The sequence below is a fragment of the Callospermophilus lateralis genome, chromosome 6, assembly GCF_048772815.1.
Source record: "Callospermophilus lateralis isolate mCalLat2 chromosome 6, mCalLat2.hap1, whole genome shotgun sequence".
Classification (NCBI taxonomy): domain Eukaryota; kingdom Metazoa; phylum Chordata; class Mammalia; order Rodentia; family Sciuridae; genus Callospermophilus; species Callospermophilus lateralis.
In genome coordinates this window covers 113,091,709-113,111,641 of record NC_135310.1, presented here as the reverse complement: position 1 = coordinate 113,111,641, position 19,933 = coordinate 113,091,709, and the positions used below count along the sequence as shown (strand labels likewise).

The 19,933-nt window shown below is 47.0% G+C and overlaps 1 protein-coding gene across 1 annotated transcript in view; it reads right to left on the bottom strand.

Annotated features, from left to right (window-relative positions):
* Window positions 1-19,317, bottom strand: part of LOC143402601 (gastricsin-like) — a 28,355-nt gene extending 9,038 nt beyond the window's left edge. The window contains exons 1-8 of the mRNA XM_076860164.2: window positions 19,253-19,317; window positions 18,034-18,184; window positions 17,578-17,695; window positions 16,553-16,671; window positions 16,013-16,212; window positions 14,894-15,016; window positions 14,228-14,375; window positions 13,382-13,480 (exon numbers count right to left, since the gene is read on the bottom strand). Coding sequence (XP_076716279.1) covers window positions 13,382-13,480; window positions 14,228-14,375; window positions 14,894-15,016; window positions 16,013-16,212; window positions 16,553-16,671; window positions 17,578-17,695; window positions 18,034-18,184; window positions 19,253-19,317 — 1,023 coding nt within the window. The remainder of the gene's footprint in view (window positions 1-13,381; window positions 13,481-14,227; window positions 14,376-14,893; window positions 15,017-16,012; window positions 16,213-16,552; window positions 16,672-17,577; window positions 17,696-18,033; window positions 18,185-19,252) is intronic.
* Between the last annotated feature and the right edge of the window lie 616 nt (window positions 19,318-19,933).

Sequence of the window (19,933 nt, the reverse complement as noted above, 5' to 3'; positions counted from 1 at the left end):
ATCTGCAGTGTCCGAAGGCACTTAGAAGTCTTCCTGGGCCACCTCTGACCCCACACAGAAGCCCAAAGAGGCCTGGCCTGCTGGCTCCCACCTGAGTTCATCTTCTCACCAAGACACCACACAGCAGTGCCATGGTGCTGGGTCCCCAGTGTCTAGTCTTGGGCCTCCTCTCCAAGACCAGATGCTCCCAAGTGCAGAGACTGGGCATTCCACATCTCCATGTTCAGCTCAGGGCTTAGGAAATCACTAGGGTTGATGGAGCCCAGGGGATGTTCTCATTGAAGTTCTGCTACAGCCCACACCCTATTATCCCAGGGTGCACACTTCCTCCTAATGACCCAAACTGCTCTCCTGGGAGACCTTGACCCAGAGAGGATCTCAGGGCCACCAGCTGCTGGTCTCCAGGAAGGAGGCAATTCTTGTGCATGTCTTTGTCTCATTTCCTTTCAGCCTCATCTTCCTCAAAGTTTGTCATAAGCACTGTGTGCAGTGGCTGCAATCCCAGCAGCTCAGGAGACCGACGTAGGAGGATTGCAATTTTGAGGCCAGACTCACCAATGTAATGAAACCTTATACAACTAGTAACAGCCTCTTTTAAAAGCTCATTGGTAAATTACTATGAGTTCAATCCACAATTTAAAAAAAATTATAGTCCCCTGTGGCTAACTAAATGAAGTCCAGGCTTGTCAGTAGACCCTGCAGGATGCTCTCCATCTTTTCTGCCAAGTGCCTAAGCTCTTCTTCCACTGTGCACATGCCTTTCTCCCAGGAGGCCTGGTATTCTCCTGCCTCCATGCTCTGACCTCCATCTGAAAGACCCTTCCCAAAGGCACCTACCCGGAAACTCACCTCACCCTTCAAGACCCAAGCCTTCCCCATGTGCTCACCTATTCCTACACTGACCCCTCAAAAGTGGAGAATGTTGATTGTCTTCCCGTGGTGTCTACTTCATAACAGCTTATATCCCCTTCACTTGCCCAACATGTACCTCAAAGAGTCCTCTTTCTGCTGTGACCCCTTTACCAGCTCAAAGACATCTGTTAAAATGACACTGAGAGTTCGGAGTCCCTCTTAAAGTATAACAAGCACATAGCACGCAAACTATCACTGCCCATCCTTCACCCAAGCCAGACATCACTAATCAATTGTGTTGCTCTGACCCCAGTGTTCAGAAAGCCTTAGAATCTTTTTTATTTTGATTTTTTTGTTGTTGTTGTAGATGGACAGCATGCCCTTGTTGGTTTAGTTTTGTTTATGCGGTGCTTAGGATTGAACCCAGTGCCTCATACATACTAGGCAAGCCCTCTGCCACTGAGATACAGCCCCAGCCCTAGAATCTTTTTAATATATTTTTAAAATTCATTCCAGTTAGTTACACATGACAGTAAAATGAATTCTGACACATCATATATAAATGGAATATAACTTCTCATTCATCTGTTTGTACATGACGCACACAGGTCATGTAAATCAACTACACACATATGGAAATAAAGTCCGATTCATTCTACCATCATTTCTGCCCCTGCCTGCTCCCCTCCCTTCACTCCTCTCAGTCTAGTCCAAAATACCTCTATACTCCCCCACCCCATTGTGAGTTAGCATCCACATATCAGGGAAAATATTCGACCTTTGGTTCTATGGGATTGGCTTATTTGGCTTATCATGATATTCTCCAGTTCCTTCCATTTACCCACAAATGCCATAATTTCATTCTTCTATAAGCAAGTCTTAGAATCTTTCCCCATCTGGTGTTCCCTGATGGTCTTTCAATGCTTCATAAAGTGACAGTCTCCAAGTCATTTAATGTAGATTATTTTTTTAAACTCTAGATACTTAATTTCATTTAGATTCTCTCTCTCTCTCTCTCTCTCTCTCTCTCTCTCTCTTTCTCTCTCTCTCTCTCCCCATATATATATATATATATGTGTGTATGTGTGTGTGTGTGTGTGTGTGTGTGTGTGTATCTTATTAAAAACTATCAAGGCAGGGCTGGGCATAGCTCCATGGCAGAGCACAGGCATAGCATGCTTGAGACCATGGTTCCACCCCCAGCACCTTCCCAAAAAATAAATAAATAAAGTTTTTAAAATAGTAAGGACTCTTCAAACTGCACCTGCCTGCTCCTTCCTTCATTATCTTGCAGACCTTATTGTGCACACCTAGATTTGAACCTCACTGAGGTCAGTGTGTAAACACAACTCGCTCTGCTCTTATCACACCAGACTGCGGCATGTGCACCTTTCCATGCATTAAGATATGCCTCTTCCTTATCACTTAACACTTGCAGAGGTTACCTGGCGCTCTCTCCTGCTGGCCCTAGGCACTGGGTCGTTTCCAGTTCTCACTGCTGTCAGCAGCACCTGGGCTCACCCCCGACACTCACCAAAGGAGTGAAGTGCTGAGCTCCCCATGACAGAGACATCCAAGCAGAGGCTGAAGGGGCACCTCTTGAGAGCTCTCCTGTCGTGGGTGTGAGTTTGGGCCAGGATTCTCTGTTTCCCTGTGCATTCTAACCGTGAGATTGTCCACTAAACTCTGGGGACAATTACTCAATAACCTTAAGTCTTTCTCAGTTATCCATGTGCATGTTTAGTTAAGATTTCAGCTATTTTCTTGGGCTTTTGGTTTTTCCTTAAGTCTTGGTGTGTGTTTTATGTTTTCACCATTACTTCATCCAGACCCACTGGGAACATACGAGACCTGAGATTTTGTTTTTCTCAAGCTCAAGGGTATACACTATTAAATGTTGACATAACTCTGGAGTCACAGACAGTTGTGACATAGTGAGGAGTGGTTCTCCCTAATTTTCATGCAGGACCCCCTAATGTTAACTCACAAAAATGTGCCCTGGTCACATCAGGAATTTACTCTGATATAATGCTACAGACCTCATCTAAATGTCACCATTTGTGCCACAAATGCCCCCTTTCTTGCCCAGGATCCCGTCTAGGTTCCCACATTGCTCTTGGAGATCATTTCATTCTCCTTCCATCTGTGCCAGCTCCTTGGTTTTCTGTCTGTTGTGACCTTGTGACTTTTTGTTGTCCTGACCAGTCCCTTTGTAGACTGCCCCTGGCTGTAGGTGATGCTGGTGTTTTCTCATGGTGAGATTCTGGGGGGTATTTGGAGAATGCTGCAGAGGGGATGAGCCCTCTGCGGGCACCCTGTCTGGATGGTGTGATGTCCAGGTGTCCTGTTCCTGCTCACTTAGACTCTGTCCCTGGTTAAGGTGGGATCTGGCAGGTTTCTCACCTCCAACTTACTGTTGTGCTTAGTAATGAATAAGAGTCTTCTGGGGAGAGGAGTGGAGACTGTGCCGACCTCCTGCTTCTCCTCATCCTCCTGCTCTGGGTGCAACAGCTGTTCACAGTTTTGCCTAAAACAGTCATTACAAAGCTGTTTGCCTAGTGGTGATTTTCTATCTCCATCATTCCTCTGCACTGATGAGATTTCTATTGTAAGCAAGAACTGGACCTGAGGTTTTAGAATGGGCTCCTGCCCTCCTGGAAAACACCCCATCCCAGAGGGCAGGCCGGGCAGGTGCTCTGTATTTAATGAATCATGCAACCCTCTTGACAGTCCCACAGAAAGGCTGACTTGTCTCCTTCTATAGAGGAGTCTGTTTTATTTGAACCTGAAACATCTGAAAATAAGTCCCTCTGTGTGTAACAAAGAAATAGAAAGACTGGTTGTTTTCCTCTGCTCTATTGGTGAACTTCACCTTGCTCGAATGTCTGGCTTTGGTGGAAAGGGGGTGCACTGGGTGGATGGAGGCCCCTGAACCCAGCTCCAGCCTCAGCAAGGGTCTGTGGGGGTGGAGCCTGAGGATGGACTGGCCTCTGGTGTGCTCCTAGATGTTTTCTGGTTCTCATTTTTGCTTTACTTCTGTAATTTGTGAGGTGGCAAGAGAGCTGGCTGGCTTTCTCTGTGGAACTAACCAGTAACATCTGAGTTTCCCATTTCTAGAGACAAGAATGAAATCAAAATTCCTCATAAATTTCTCTGACTTGGATGGGGAGGCCCTTGCCTGTCATCCAGCAAGTTGTGAGGCTGAGGCAGGAGACGACAAGTTCCAGGCCAGCCTCAGCCATGTAAGTGAGAACCTTAGCAATTCAGTGAGACCTTGTCAAGTTAAAAGTAAAAAAATCCTGTGGATGTAGTGAAGTGGTAGAGCATCCCTGGATTAAACCCTTACTACCATTAAAAAAAAAAAAAAAAAAGGACTTTTCTTGCAGGCACCCAGTCCTGTCCCATCAGTCCTGGGCAGCAGGTAGGATCATGCAAGAACTTAGAGGCTCCCTCAGGAGCATGTGAAGGCTATGGACAGGACTCCCCAGAAGAAATATGTCCCCTGGAGAATGAAGGGTGTTCCTGACACATGGAGCCTACTTCTCTTTGCTGAACCCTCTCAGCACATATGGAAGGACTTGAGTGTGACATGGGATGAACTTGACTTAGAAGACCCACCTCCATCACTTAAGGCTTCTTTGACCTTGACAGCCCCTTGCCCTTTCCCACCCTGTGTGTGCTTGTGTGTCAGAAGGAATAACCGTCTGTGCCTGCAGCACTGCTGTCCAACCCAGTGAAGCCCTGCCCACGGCCGTGCCTGCCGCAGTCCTGGCTCTCAGCTGAGTCTGGGTCTTAACATTGGGCAGGAGATGGGGCTGGGGAGGCAAAGGCCAAAGGACTTAGGTGAGACTGAGAGTGTTCATTCTGGTTCCTTTTTTTCTTTTTTGGTGTCTCTGTGTGTGTGTAATACCCAGGATTGAACCCTGTGGTGCTTTACTACTTAGTTGCATCCCCAGCCCTTTTTACTATTTGACTCTGAGACAGGGTCTTGCTGGGTTTCTGAGGGGCTTGCTAAGTTGCTGTGCCTGGACCTGTCAATCCTCCTGCCTCAGTGTCCCAAATTGCTAGGATTACAGGTGTGCTCCCGCCTGCCTGGCAGTATTCCACTTCCTGATTCGGGTAGGAGTGAGGTGGAGTCCTCTGGCTCATGAGAAGTCAGTGTGCTCTACTCCTGATAGCTCACCTGTTTTTCATGTGTATTGTACTTCAACAAAAAGTGTGAAAAAATGGCATTTTTTCCTTTTTTAATCTAAATTTTATTAGCGCATTATTTGTACACAATGGTAGAACCATTGTGTCATTTTCATGTGTGCACATACCACTAATTGGTCAATTTATTCCCCAGTACCTCCCCTGTCCCTCCATGGATTTAAAAAAAGGGCATATCTACACAATGGAATACTACTCAGCAATAAAAGAGAATAAAATCATGGCATTTGCATGTAAATGGATGGCATTAGAGAAGATAATGCTAAGTGATCTAGTCAATCCTAAAAAACCCAATGCTGAGGTCTGGTATGCCACCTGCTTCACTCTTCCTGCTAAGGATTGCTTTAGCTATTCTGGGTCTCTCAATTTTTTCCAGAACAATTTCATGATTACTTTTTCTGTTTCTATGAGGAATGTCATTGGAATTTTGATCAGAATTGCTTTGGAAGTATGGTCATTTTGATAATATTAATTCTGCTTCTTCAAGAGTAAGGTAGATCTTTCCATCTTCTGAGGTCTTCTTTGATTTCTTTCTTTAGGGTTTTGTGATTTTCATTATATAGTTCTTTTACCTCTTTTGTTGTTGTTGTTGTTTTGTTGTTGTTTGTTTGTTTGTTAGGCTATTGAGAATGGGGTAGTTTTCTTCATTTCCCTGAGGATTTGTCACTGATATATAGAAATGCCTTTGATTTATGGGTGTTGATTTTATATCCTGCAACTTTGCTGAATTCGTTTACTAGTTCTAGGAGTTTTCTGCTGGTACTTTTAGGGTCTTCCAGGTATAGAGTCATATCATCAGCAAATAGTGCCAATTTGAGTTCTTATTCCTATGTGTATAGCCAATCCCCCAAAACCAAATGTTGAATGTTTTCTTTGCTATAAGGAAGCTGATTCATAGTGGGACAGGGAGGGGGAGCATGGGAGGAATAGACAAACTATAGATAGGGCAGAGGGGTTGGAGGGGAAGGGAGGGGGCATGGGGTAATTAATGATGGTGGAATGTGATGATCATTACTATCCAAAGTACATGTACGAAGACACGAATTGGTGTAAATATTCTATGTATAAAACCAGAGATATGAAAAATCATGCTCTATATATGTAATAAGAATTGTAATGCATTCTTCTTGATTTAGAAGACCCATCTCCACCATATATATAAACAGAATGTAATTTGGAGTTTTGATGGGGAGTGCACTACCTCTGTGGATTGCCTTCGGTAACGTTGCCACTTTCACATTATTAATTCTGCCTATCCATGAACATGGGAGTTCTTTCTATCATCAAGTGTCTTCTCCAATTTATTTTTTCGGTGTTTATAATTTTTGTTGTAAGGGATCTTTCACCTCCTTGGTTCGATTTGTTAAAGGATTATTTGCTTACATACTTCCAACTTACTTGCTTGTGTATTTTTAAAAAATATTTATTCTTAAGTTTTAGGTGGACACAATATCTCCATTTTACATTTATGTGGTGCTGAGGATCAAGCCCAGTGCCTCGTTCATCCTAGGGGAGCGCTCTACCACTGAGCCACAACCCCAGCCCCTTGCCTATTATTTTTAGGCTATTGTGAATGGAATTGTGTCCCTAGGTGATTTCTTTTAGCAGATTCATTACTGGTGTACAGGAAAGCTACTGATGATTGTGTGTTGATGTTGCCTCCTGACATTTTGCTCAATTTGATTATTAATTCTAGAAGTCCTTTGGTGGAATTCTTTGGATCTTCTAAGTAAAGGATCATATCATCTGCAAACAGTGGTAATCTGAATTCTCTCCTGTTTGTATCCCTTTTATTTCCTTCACTTGCCTAATGGCTTTGACTAAACTTCCAAGTGCCAAATTGAAAAGGAGTGGTGAGAGTGAACATCCTTGTCTTGTTCCTGATTTTAGAAGATATGCTTTCAGTTGTTCCCCATTCACTATGATGGTGGCTTTGGGCTTGTTGTATAGAATAGCCTTTATGGTGCTGAAAAAGCTCCTTCTATCCCTAGTTTCATCAGTGCTTTTATCATGAGTGAGTGATAAATATCCTAAGCTTTTTCTCTGTGTCCATTCAGATGCTTATGTGACTTTTCTCTTAATACCATTTATGTGTTGAATTATACTTATTGATTTGCATATTTGGAATCACCTGTGCATGACAGAATTTAAACCAACAGGATCATGAAGTACAATCTCTTTACTGTGTTGTTGAATATGACCTGCTAATATTGTATTAAGGAATTTTGTGTCTATGTTCATCAGGGATATTGTTCTGTAGTTTTCTTTCCTTGATGTGTCCTTAACTGATTCAGGTATCAGGGTGATACTGACTTCATAAAATGAATTGAGAACTGCTCCCCTCCCTCTTTCTGTTTCACAGAATAATTTGAGAAGCGTTGGCATTAGTTCTTCTTTAGAAATATGTTAGTATTCAGTGGAGAATCCACCTGGTCCTGGGCTTTCTGTGGTGGAAGGCTTTTAATTACTACTTCAATATCATTGTTTTTTATGGCTATGTTTTTGTTTTCTGTATTCACTTGGTTCAATCTGGTATGTCATGTATATTTAGAAACTCATCTATCTACTCCTTCTTGATTTTCCACTTTATGAGGGTATAAGTTTCCCAAATAGTTCATAATGATTGTCTGGATTTCTGTGATGTCTGTGATGATATCTCCATTTTGTCTCTAATTTTGTGTGTGTGTGTGTGGGGAGGGTACCAGGGATTGAACTCAGGGGCACTTGACCACTGAGCCACATCCACAGCCCTATTTCATATTTTATTTAGAAACAGAGTCTCACTGAATTGCTTAGCATCTTGCTGCTGCTGAGACTGGCTGACTGGCTCTGAACTCAAGATCTTCCTGCCTCAATCTCCTGAGCCACTGTGATTACAGGCATACACCACTGCACCTGGCCACAATCCTTTGTATTAAAAAAAAAAACTTATTATCTGTTTCATAAATTTCAGTTCTAACCTTAATTATTTCCTTCCTTCTACAGGTTTTCAATTCATCCTTATTTTGTTTATTGAGAATCTGATTTTTTTTTTAATTTTGACTCCTTTAAACTTTTAAAAATATTTTAATTTCTTTTAGTTCTACATGAGAGTAGAACGTATTTTGACATATTACACATAATGCAGTATAACTTCCCATTTGTGGTTGTACATGATGTGGAGTTACACTAGTCATGTATTCATATATGAACATAGGAAAATTATGTCCAATTCATTCTACTGTCTTTTCTATTCCCATCCTTCCTCCCTTCCCTTTATTTCCCTTTGTCCAAACCAAAGTGCTTCTAGTCTTCCTTTCTCCCTCTATTGTGTGTTAGCATCCTCAAATCAGAGAGAACATTCAGCCTCTGCTTTTGGGGGATTGGCTTATTGCACTTCACAAGATAATCTACAGTTCCATCCATTTACCTGCAAACTTTGCTCTTCTTTAAGGCTGAGTACTATTCCATAATGTATATATACCATAATTTCTTTTTCATTCATCTGCTGATAGGGCACCTAGGTTGGTTCCACAGTTTAGCTATTGCAAATTGAGCTGCTATAAACATGATGTGGCTGTGTCACTGTAATATGCTGATTTTAAGTCCATTGGGTATGTACCAAGGAGTGGGATAACTGGGTCAAATGGTGGTTTCATTCCATGTTTTCTGAGGAATCTCCATACTGCTTTCCAGAGGGATTGCACCAATTTGCACTCCCTCCAGCAATGTATGAGTGTGCCTTTCCCCCCACATCCTCACCAAGGTTTACTGTTACTTGTCTTCTTGATGATTGCCATTCTGATGGGAGTAAGATGAAATCTCAGTGTAGTTTAAATTTTCATTTCTCTCATTGCTAGAGATGTTGAAATTTTTTCATATATTTGTTAAACAATCATATTTCTTCTTTTTTGAAGTATATGTTCAGTTCCTTTGCCTATTTATTGATTGGATTATTTGTTTGTTTTCTTTTGTGTTGGTGTTAAGTTTTTTGAGTTCATTATACATCCTGGAGATTAATGCTCTGAGGTGCAAGTGGCAAAGATTTTCTCCCATTCTGTAGGCTCTCTCTTCACATTCTTGACAGTTTGCTGTGAAGAAGTTTTTAGTTTGATAGCATCCCATTTATTGATTCTTGATTTTATTTTATGTGCTTTAGGAATTCCTTGTTGAGGAATTTGGTTCCTAAGTGACATGATGGAGATTGGTTCTACGTTTTTTTGTAGTAGGTGCAGGGTCTCTGGTCTAATGCCTAGATCCATGATCCACTTTGAGTTGAGTTTTGTGAGGGATGAGAGGGGATAAATTTTATTTTGCTTCATATGAATTTCCAGTTATCCCAGCACCATTTGTTAAAGAGGCTATATTTTCTCTAATGGATGTTAATGCCACCTTGGTCTAATATGAGATAACTGCATTTATGTGGGTTTGTCTCAGTGTCTTCTATTCTGAACCATTGGTCTCCATGTCTGTTTTGTTGCCCATACCATGCTGTTTTGTTACTATAGCTCTGTGGTATAATTTAAGTCTGGAATTGTGATGCCTCCTGCTTCACTTTTCTCACTGAGGGTTGCTTTGGGTATCTGGTCCTCTTCTTTTCCCAAATTTATATCATGACTGCTTTTTCTGTTTCTATGAAGAACAACTGTGGGAAGCCATCTATGAGCCATGTGTGGACTGAGCAACATTCAAGTCATTAGGCAGGAAAACCTGATTCTGGGAACTCCCAGTTGAAATCCATTGGTTCCAGAATGCTGGATTCACGTGGTGCCCTGTCCTGGCTCACTGCTGGAGTTCAAGCTTAACCTTGCAAATGAGAGTGACCCGCTACAGCCAAACTGCCTCCCAGAGATGGGTGTTGCTAGATGCCAATCAACCTGTTTCCTGCAAGACCTGCTACTGAAACAAGATCCCTCCCACTGAAAACTTAACCCTGGCTTTGTGTACTCCCCCTTCAATAAAGGATTGGGGCCTTTTTCAATTGTCCAGTTCCAGTTCCTATAAAGACTGGAAGACCCATCAGATGCTCCACTTTTTAAATCTAACCTTTGTCTTTGTCTTACTTCTTACTGATTATTTCAGACTTTTAATTTTCCAAGGACTTTTAATTTCACACCTCCTGGGCAGGAATCTCCTCTGACAGGGCTCTGGCAACAACATCAAGTATCATTGAAATTTTAAAAAGAACTGCATTAAATCCATGTAGAGCTTTTTGTAGTATGGCCATTTGGACAATACGAATTCTGCCTATCCAAGAACATGGAGATATTTCCATTCTCTAAGGTCTTCTTCAATTTCTTTCTTTAGTGTTTTGTAGTTTTGATTTTGGGGTCTTTCACCTGCATTGTTAGATTGATACCCAAATATTTTAATTTTTTTTCAGACGATTGTGAATGGGATAGTTTTCCTAATTTCTTTTTCAGTTGATCCATCAGTGAATGATAGGAATGCAATTGATTTCTGGGTGTTAGTTTTATATCCTACTACTTTGCTGAATTTGTTTATGAGTTCTTGAAGTCTTCTGGTGGAATTTTTGGGGGTCTTCTAAATACAGAATCATGTTGTTGGCCATAGGGATAGTTTGAGTTATCTTTCCTTTTCTTATCCTTTAATTTCTTTCTTTGATCTAGTGCTCTGGCAAGAGTCTCAAAGACTCTTGTTGAATAGGAGTGACAAAAGAGGGAATCCATGTCTTGTTCTGCCACTTTTAGGAGGAAATTCTTGGAATTCTTTTTTTTAAGAGAGAGAGAGAGAGAGAGAGAGAGAGGGAGAGAGAGAGAGAGAGAATTTTAATATATATTTTTTTAGTTCTCGGCGGACAAACATCTTTGTTTGTATGTGGTGCTGAGGATCGAACCCAGGCCACACACATGCCAGGCGAGCACACTACCACTTGAGCCACATCCCCAGCCCTGCTTTGGAATTCTTTTATTTTTTTTTCTCCATTTAGAAAGATGTTGGCCTTCAGCTTAGCATATATACCTTCTACAATGTTGAACTATGTTCCTACTATCTCTCGTGTTTTGAACATAAATGGATGCTGTATTTTGTTCAATGCTTTTTCTGCATCTATTGAGATAATCATGTGATTTTTGTCTTTAAGTCTATTGTGGTGATTAATTACATTTATTGATTTCCAGAGGTTGAACCAACCTTGCATTCCTGGGAGGAACCCTTCTTGATAATGCACTGCCTTTTTAATATGTTTTTGTATGCAATTTGCCAGTATTTTATTAAGAATTTTTGCAACTGTGTTCATCATGGATATTGGTGTGAAGTTTTCTTCCCATGATGTTCTTTGTCTGGATTGGTGTCAGGTTGATAGTATGAGTTTGAAAGGGTTCCCTTCTTTTCTATTTTATGGAATAATTTGAGGAGGATTGGTGTTAGTTCTTCTTTAAAGGTCTGGAGAACTCAGCTGAGAATATTTCTAAACCTGGGCTTTTTGTTGTTGGTAGGCTTTTGATGGTGTCTTTAATTCCATTGCTTAAAATTAATTTATTTAAATGTTCTGTGTCCTCCTGATTTGATTTGGGTAGGTCATATGTCTAGAAATTTGTTGATATCTTCATGATTTTTTATTTTAGTAGAGTATAAATTTTCAAAATAGTTTCTGATTATCATCTGTATTTCAATAGTGTCCATGGTGATATTTTCTTTTTCATCATCAAGAATTCATTAATTTGAGTTTTCTCTATCTCTTTTTTAGCTTGGCTAAGGGTTTATCAATTTTATTTATTTTTTCAAAGAACCAACTTTTTGTTTCTTCAACTGTTTTTGATTTTTTTTCCAATTTCTTTGATTTCAGCTCCGATTTTAATTATTTCCTGTCTTCTACTGCTTTTGACCCTGTCCATAGCTCTGGGTCAGCCCTCCTTCAAATGAAAGTCCTGGGACCTAGGAGTCCAGGTAAATGCAATCTTCCTGACTCAGCCCAGAGGCTCCAGAAGCCCTCCTAGAAGTAGTTTCTAGCACAGCCTCCCCGCTCTAGGATTCCATGAAGGTTGCAAGGGCACACAGGTGTCTAGAATCTTCAGAAAATTCTGGCCAATGTTGATTAAGAGCTGAAGGACAGACATCTAGACCTGGGAATTGGGCCCCCAGTCACACTCTGAGAGGACATACTTGTGGGTCCTGGGGTTGGCGGTACCCCAGGGTGTGGACAAGTGGACCGACAGAGCATCTCAGGTCGTTAGAGATGGGACCCTTTGCCACGGTCAGCCTCTCTAGAGGGAAGCTGTGCAGACACTCCAGGCTCTGAGGGCTCAGGGCCTCTCCCAAGCCTCAGCTCAGGCTCTCTTTCTCTTTTCATCTCAGTGACCCACCAGGGAACCTCATGGCCTCACAGGTCCTTCAGAGGGAGACTTGTCCTGATTCCTACTCTCCTCATTCCCTGAGGCCAAGACCACGCCACAAGAAAGCTCCAAAAACAACAGGTTGGTAACATGGGAAACTATTTATTATTAGAGAAGGTCCACAGAGGAGGGCAGAATGCAGAGAGGACGCAGGCAACATGGGGCCGAGAGGAGGACGGGAGCCCAGGTGTCCAGGAGGAAAGTCTAGGCGAGAGTGGCAAAGCCCACCCTGTTGTTGGCCAGGTCAAAGATGGAATAGTAGGACCTGAGGAAGACGTCCCCAAGAATCCAAAAGGGCTGGCCATCCTCCAAGGACATATCGATGGATTCCAGACCCACAGAGCAGTAGCCATCCTCCTGCTCCACAGAGAAAGGCATTTGGTCACACATGGCCTGGGCACTACTCAGCCCTCAGCCCTGGGTCACTGGCACACTTTTAGAGATGAGCAGAGAAAGAACTGCCCCTGAGGACTCAAAGACCAGCTGATTCACCAGAGTAGGGGCTGTTGGGAGAGGTTCTCAGATCGGTGAGTTCAGGCTGCCTTGGCCTGTCCCCATGGGGGGAACTCTTCTTCCCCCAAGACCCTTCCTGCATATGATTTATAGCAGGTCTTCAGGGTCATTAAGGCTTGGAGAAAGACCAACTTGACTGAAACTTTGCCTTCACCCTCATCATCTGTGCAGGGGGATCAGCTATTGAACCTCTATGAAACTCCAGGTTTCCATTTGTAAAAGAGAATGAGAATCTCCCCCATCAAATGCTGTGACAATCATGTGGGAAGCCTGGGCACCGGGCTGCACAGTGACTAGCCCTAGACAGAGCCCCTCTCCACTGATTAAGAGAATAACTGATCATGGGTGACACTCTTCTGGTAGGGATAATCCTAGGTGACATGAGTTAGGAAATGGCACAGGGCCAGGTGGAGCTTCTCTGGCTGCACCTGTTCCTCCACCCCAGTGGCTCAGCCCCAGGGACCAGGACTTACATTGAGGATGTAGGCAGAGGGTGGCAGAGGGAACTGCACCCCGTTGATGACGAAGGTGAAGGTGGGCAGGTTCTGGACGTCATTACAGTTCACGAAAAACTGCAGAGAAACAGGTTCTTCCAGGTCCCCTCATTCCTCACCCCAGAGCACCTGCTAAGCCTCCCGGATGCCCAAGACCTCTTTTTGGAGCAGAGAGCACAGTTCAGTGCAAATGCTATGTAGGAACTGCGTGGGTGTCAGGTGCTCTGCTAGAGTGGGTGACATCAGGAGAGACCTGAGAATGTCCCACACCCAAAGGCGCTCCTTCTGCCTGAATGACCCCTCTGAGAGGTTGAATCGCTGCCCTTTCCCTGCAGGTGTCCTTTGAAACCACACAGCCATGTGCAAAAAGTGGAGCAGGGCACCCTCCCCTAGTGGGGAGAGCTAAATAGATGACCCATCTCATTTGGCAGGACACACAGGAGCGAGGGGGCATAGCTGTGTGGAGGAGAGGGAGGTGTGGACTGAAGGTTTGTCCCTTGTAGCTCCCTTTGTTGCCCCAACATTCCAGTTACATTGTTCTAACTCAAAAACCCAACCAGCAATCAATCTGATTTCCTGAATGGACGGTAGCACAGAAGAAATTCGTGCCTGACAGTGACTTCCCATGTCCGTCGGCACCCACATATGGCTCCACCTTAACCACCCTCCAGCCTCAGCCTGTCCCAGGACCTGGTGTTGGGTACCCCATACTCAGTACATTGGGCAGCACAAGCATGGAGCCCATGCTAGTTTGGTGTCCCATGTGGAACTAGAAATGGCTCTGAGTGGACTCTCCTGGCCAGGGGACATCCAGGCCACACCCACCTGTCCATACTCATCCTCCTGGGCCCCAATGGTCTGCAGAAGGGAGCTCAGGTGCTTCTTGGGCACAACAAGCAGAGAGGTTCCTGTGTCCACCATGGCCTGGCAGCCCTGGGAGCACCAGCCAGAAGCCTCTTCCCCAACATAGAACCTGGGTGGCAAGAAGAGGGCAGCCTCAGCCTGACCAGGACAGGGCAGCCAGGGGGGACCTTCCCGGCACTGGGGAGCAAGCATACCTGAGGCCAGTGCAACTACTCGCTGCCTCACATTCCCACTAGGTCTATGCAGGGTCAACTAAATGGCCCAGGGGTCTATTTCTAATGACTTCAAGGAAGTTTTGAGAAGCACTGAAAACCAGGGACATCATGTTTTTTTAAAAAGACATGGAACAAGTTAGTTGTCCCACATACCTCAGTTTTGAATCTGTGGGGTCCTGTGTGATTGGACAGGAGCTTCTCCAGTACTTGGGATTCCACATGTGCCCCCCACCCCTTTCTCCAGACTCAGCCATGATGCCCCTGAGGAGGCCAGCTGAGGCTCTAGGGAGGACAGGCTACAGGAGTCCTCGGTGACCACACCTCAGTGGAGCCTGGATGAGTGCATGCTACAGGTGCCCAGAAGCCAGCTCCAAGGAAGGAGCGTCCCCAGGAACCCCCAACCCAGACTCACTCCTGGATGCTGATCTGCCAGTAGAGCTCCTGGGTGACAGGAGCCCAGAAGATCTGCCCTGTGTACAGGCTCTCATCCACACCTCCAAAGATGACCGCTCCTCCGTCCTCAGATCCCTCTTGGCTGCAGGACACACAGGCAAAGGAAGTGAAGGAATGGCCAAGGAGTGGGCACCCATGCTAAGCAGTCACCTTCAGAGGGAAAGAGCTCCTTCCCTGGTTTCCAAAAGGTTTTTCTGAAGACAGGGCCATGGGTCCCCTCAGACTTCTGAATGGCACTGTCCCATAATGCCCTATGTCAAGGACAGCCCCAACTCTGTAGACCCCACCCACACTGTGCTGTCTTCTGCTTTTCATTTCATGTCTTTGCTGCGCCCTGTCACCAGGAGCCTCACAGATACCCAACTTTTTCTTTTCCTCTGCAAGTGGACATGGGCAGGGCTTTGGTGGAGGGGAGGAAAAGACAGGCCATGTTTCTTCCAGAAGAATCCCCTTAGTGGTAGCAGAGTGGGTTGTTCCTAGAGGTTCATGTGGTGTGGAAACAGCCAAAAGGAGTCCCTAGAGTTAGTGACAGGGTCAATGTGTTGAAAGCAGGATAAGGAGACCAAGCCACAGCATTAAGATGAAACTGACTCTAGACGGTAGAGAGGAAGAAAGCTGGTCAGCAAGAGAGAAAAGCCAGGCCCAGGGCCTCCTGAACTGGCCTGCTGTGGGGGCTGGGGAATCAGTGGGTGAGGAATAGTCGAGGGCCTAGACCAGGAGACTCCAAGACCTAGAAGGACTCATGCAGGAGGTGAGGCAGCGGGTCACTGGACAGAGAGACCTCAGGGAGAGGCACAGGCGAGGCAGTGGGCTCTCAGGGCCCAGAGCAGCAGGCGGGCCCAAGACATGGGAATTAGAGCAGCGACACCTGGGAGAAGTTCAGACTGAAGAAGGAGAGACCATCCTGTGTCCTGAGAGTGGACTGGGGCAGGGGCAGGGGAGCAGGAGAGTCAGAGCCCAGGAGCTGAGGCTCTGAACAAGCATGGCCCAGCCACCCCCTGCTGGGAGGTCTCCTCACCCCAAGGGATCAGAACTTGGTACAGGGCAGGAGTTAGGGACCCGCAGGGCAGTCTCTCACTTGCTGAGGTAGACGCTGAACATGGGGCTGGACAGGGCATCCACCCGCAGCATGCCCTGCAGGGCTGTGGTGGCACCTCCTGCGGACAGGGCAGGGTAGGCTAGGCCCATGATGCCATCAAACTGCATATAGACAAAAAAGGTACCCGGCTCCTGCTCACTCAGGCCGAACTCCTGGTTGGGGACCTGGATGCTCTGGACCTGTGGGAGGAAGACACATTGGAGGGGAGGTGACACTTTTGACTGCATCTATGTCCTCCTGCCCCATGCCACCAGAGACCCTCCATGGTCTTCCCTCCTCCTCTGGCCCATCTGCCCACTTCTCCACGGGCATCCCAACTGTCACTTCTCTTCCAAGGGCCTCCTTCACTGTAGCCTCCCATCCCCACACCTCTGCCCCCCAGTTCTAAGCTCCTGAAAAAAGGCACTATCTGACTGGTCACTCTGGTGCCCCATCCCTGGACAGGAAAGAACAAGGACATCTAGGTCCCCACCCTCTCACACCCCCATCCTGGGTGGGGGTGGCAGCTGGAGCACTCACAGTCAGGGTGTCATAGCCGAAGAAGCCAGTGAGGCTGCCGGTACCATACTGCAGGGAGAAGGTCTGCCCGTTGGTGGAGAAGGTGGAGGACTTGCTGGGGTTGAAGCGAGGGTGTGTGGCTGCAGGAGGGAGCCATGGAGGCCAGGGGTGAGCAGAGGGCTGCCTGGCTCTCAGGCTCATGGGCTGCACTTCTGCCTGGCCCTCAGCCTAAGCTCCCAGCCTGAGGCTTCAGCACCCCCACCTGGTCACCAAGGAGGGACTGACAGCCTTGGCCCCTGGATCCTCTTAGTTGGAAGGCATTGGCCTGAAAGCCCATGTTTCACAGGTAATTGGATGCCCGGATGATGACCTCCCTGTAAGCAGGTGCCCTAGACTCCACCTCTGTCTCTACCCCACCAGAAATTGGCACAAAGCCTAGTGGGAAATGCTCATTCAGTGAGGAGTGCGGGGAGGCCAAGAGAAGAATCCACTCACCCCAACCTCAATTCACCCAGGAGCTGGGCATCCTGGGATGTAGAGATGGCATGGGGTGTGCCCATGGTGGACAGACATGTCCACACTCCAACCCCAAGATTTTGGAAGGAATCAGGGCAGACTTAAAACTGAAGATCCTCTGTCTCCCTAAATGACTCCAGGACAGGGACCACATCCAGCATAGTTGTGGTCAGTCCCTGGAGACACTCAGGGAGAAGCTAGTGGATAGGAGAGTGGAGGGCGAGGCACAAGAGTGGACAGCGTCCTTACGGGAGGAGCAGCACTGCCCGGTGAGCAGGAGAGGGTGGAGCGGAATGAACTGGAGGGGGTGAGGTGGACGGCAGAGATGAAGGGGTCCATCCTGACACGAGGCAAGGCAAGGGGCCACCCTGGAGCAGGGCCAGCCTCCTCCCTCTGGCTTGTTGATGCCCTGAGACCCTCAACAAGTCCCTGGTCCTCCTCAGGAGTGAGCACCCTTCCCTGCCTGCATCCCTGGACATGCCAGTGCCCAGCCCTGCCCAGGGGCCCTCCCTGCCCAGCCCAGCACTCACTGCAGGCCAGGCTCTGGCAGTAGACCGAGGGCACCCACAGGTTGGAGGAGCCAGTGTCAAACAGGACCAGGAAGTTCTGGGGTGGAGTCCCGATGCTGATCTCACCAAAGTAGGCAGCCTGGGGAGCCATGCGGACAGCTGTGAGCATTAGGGGGACCCAGGGGCCAGGCTTCTCCATGGGCAGAGCAGGAAGGACAGCCCTGCCCTAAAGCATCACCAAAAGCCAGGGTCCCAGACACACAGACCTCAGTCCCAGCCTGCCCAGGACAGCCACGTAGTCTCTGTGGGTCAGCTGCCAGGTCATTGGGGCCCTCCCCATGCTCTGCCCAATGGGCCACTCACAGCAGGGTGGCCCAGGCTGGCAGAACTGGGAGAAGGGAGCAGCCTCAGGGTGGGAGCCCAGGGAGTCCCCAGGTTTGGCAGCAGGGACAGGGACACCTAGAGACTAGGACTCACATCCATGTAGGTCATGGGCTCATAGAGCACGCTGAAGTCGCTGAAGCGGTACTTCTGAGCAGGGTCGTACTTGTGGGTCCTCAGGAAGTCCCCCAGCAAGCCCTTTTCCCTCATGGTCTGACGCATAGTCTTCATTTTCCTCAGGGGGACCCTAGGGGAGGCTGGGTGTCAGGGCAGGGCCCCCCTCCTGCCTCTACCTTCTCATTTCTTCTCTCCCTGATGATCTCCCTCGACTCCTTCCCTCTTCCTCTTCTTTCTTTCCTTCTCCACTTCTTTCAACCTCACTCAGCACTTCTCCAAGACTCAGGAAACAATGAACTTCCCTCGTGCCTGCCCTCAGCCCCTCTCAGGGGTCCTGCTCCTGCCCTGGCCTCTGCTCTCAGAGACCCTGAAAATACTTCCCATGAAGGGGAGAGGGACTTGGGACGCTGGGACTTTACACCTTCCAGAGGATGTCTGCTGATATTTGTTCTTTTGTTGTTTAAGGGTCAGGTCTGGGATGTGACTCAGTGGGAGAACATTTGCTGAGCATGTGCCTGACCTGGGTGCAGTCACCAGCAACATGAAAACGTAGAAATAAAATAAAATAGATCTCAGGAATAGCAAAACTCACACCAAAGGGTGTCCCTTCCTGTGGTGCACTCTGGTACCTGGTACTGCCTATGAGATACACCATGGAGTAGGGGAGCAGCAATAATCCCCTAATATGTTTAAATGCAGCTGATTGAATGTGTGGCTATAAAACTGCACACAGGACAGGCCCTCTGCACTCTTCCCAGGTGGCACAGCAGGCAGGGTGGCAGGCGGGGAGCCCTGTGTTCCTGAACCAGATCACCTGCTCCATCCTGAATTTTCAACACCTCATGTTATAGTGATTTACAGGAATTAGTGTTTTTGCTAAAATGACTTGGCTTCTTCCAACCAATTTGGGGTCTCAGGAAATTTTTGGAGGGATTATGTGTCTCCTCTAGAAAGGAGTGTTATTTTCTGTAGGAAGAAACCACACCCTTCTTGTAAAGGCCGGCGTGGGCATAGTCACCCTACTCTCTGCTTCAGGACCATCTTCTCCCCTCAGTCTGGGGGGCTCCAGCAAGGGGCAGTCTTCCCTGGCCCAACAGGGAATCCCGCTCAGACCCAGCTGCTGCCCCAGACTAGCTGCTCCACACAGGGCTGCAGGCTTCCTGAGGTTCCCTGCACCCACAGCCAGGCCCACACTCACCTGACAAGTGTAGTCGATGCCTCCAAGGCCAGGAGGCAGACCAAGGCCACCACCATCCACTTCATGATGCCGATTCCCAGCTGGTCACAGAGCAAGCGCCACTCTGAGATCCACAGTGGCACTGGAGTGAAGACTTCAGCACTCCCTCTTTATACCCCCTGGATGTGGCTGAGTCCCTCCCTCCGTGCCCTGGGCAAGCATGACCCTAACCAGGGTGTCCCCTGTACACCAGGTAGCCATTGTTACTGTGTTTTCCCCCTGGACCATGGCCACAGCTGACTTTTCAACTTGTTGACTTTTGAATCCAACAGCAGAGGCCAGGAGGTACGGGCGATAAGACAGAACAAAGTCGCCATAAGATGGAGGGGCAGAGCTGTTCCTCCTCCAGGAACAGTGGTTGGTGTGGGCATTTGGGGTGAGGTCTAAGAGGCAGAGACAGAGAGAGGGGCATAGGAACGTAGGCAGGTTTCTTGGCCAGCAAGTCTTGACATTGGGGATCACAGGATCTTTGTTATGGGCACTCTCCTGTGTGCTGTAGGCAGGTTGACACCATCCTGGTGGCTGCCCACCGGGTGCCAGGAGCAGTCCCTGAGCTGTAACAATCAGAAATGTGTCTAGGAGTTAACTAACGTCCCCCAGTAGGGGTGACATCATTGAGAACTGTGTGCTTAAGTGATGCCC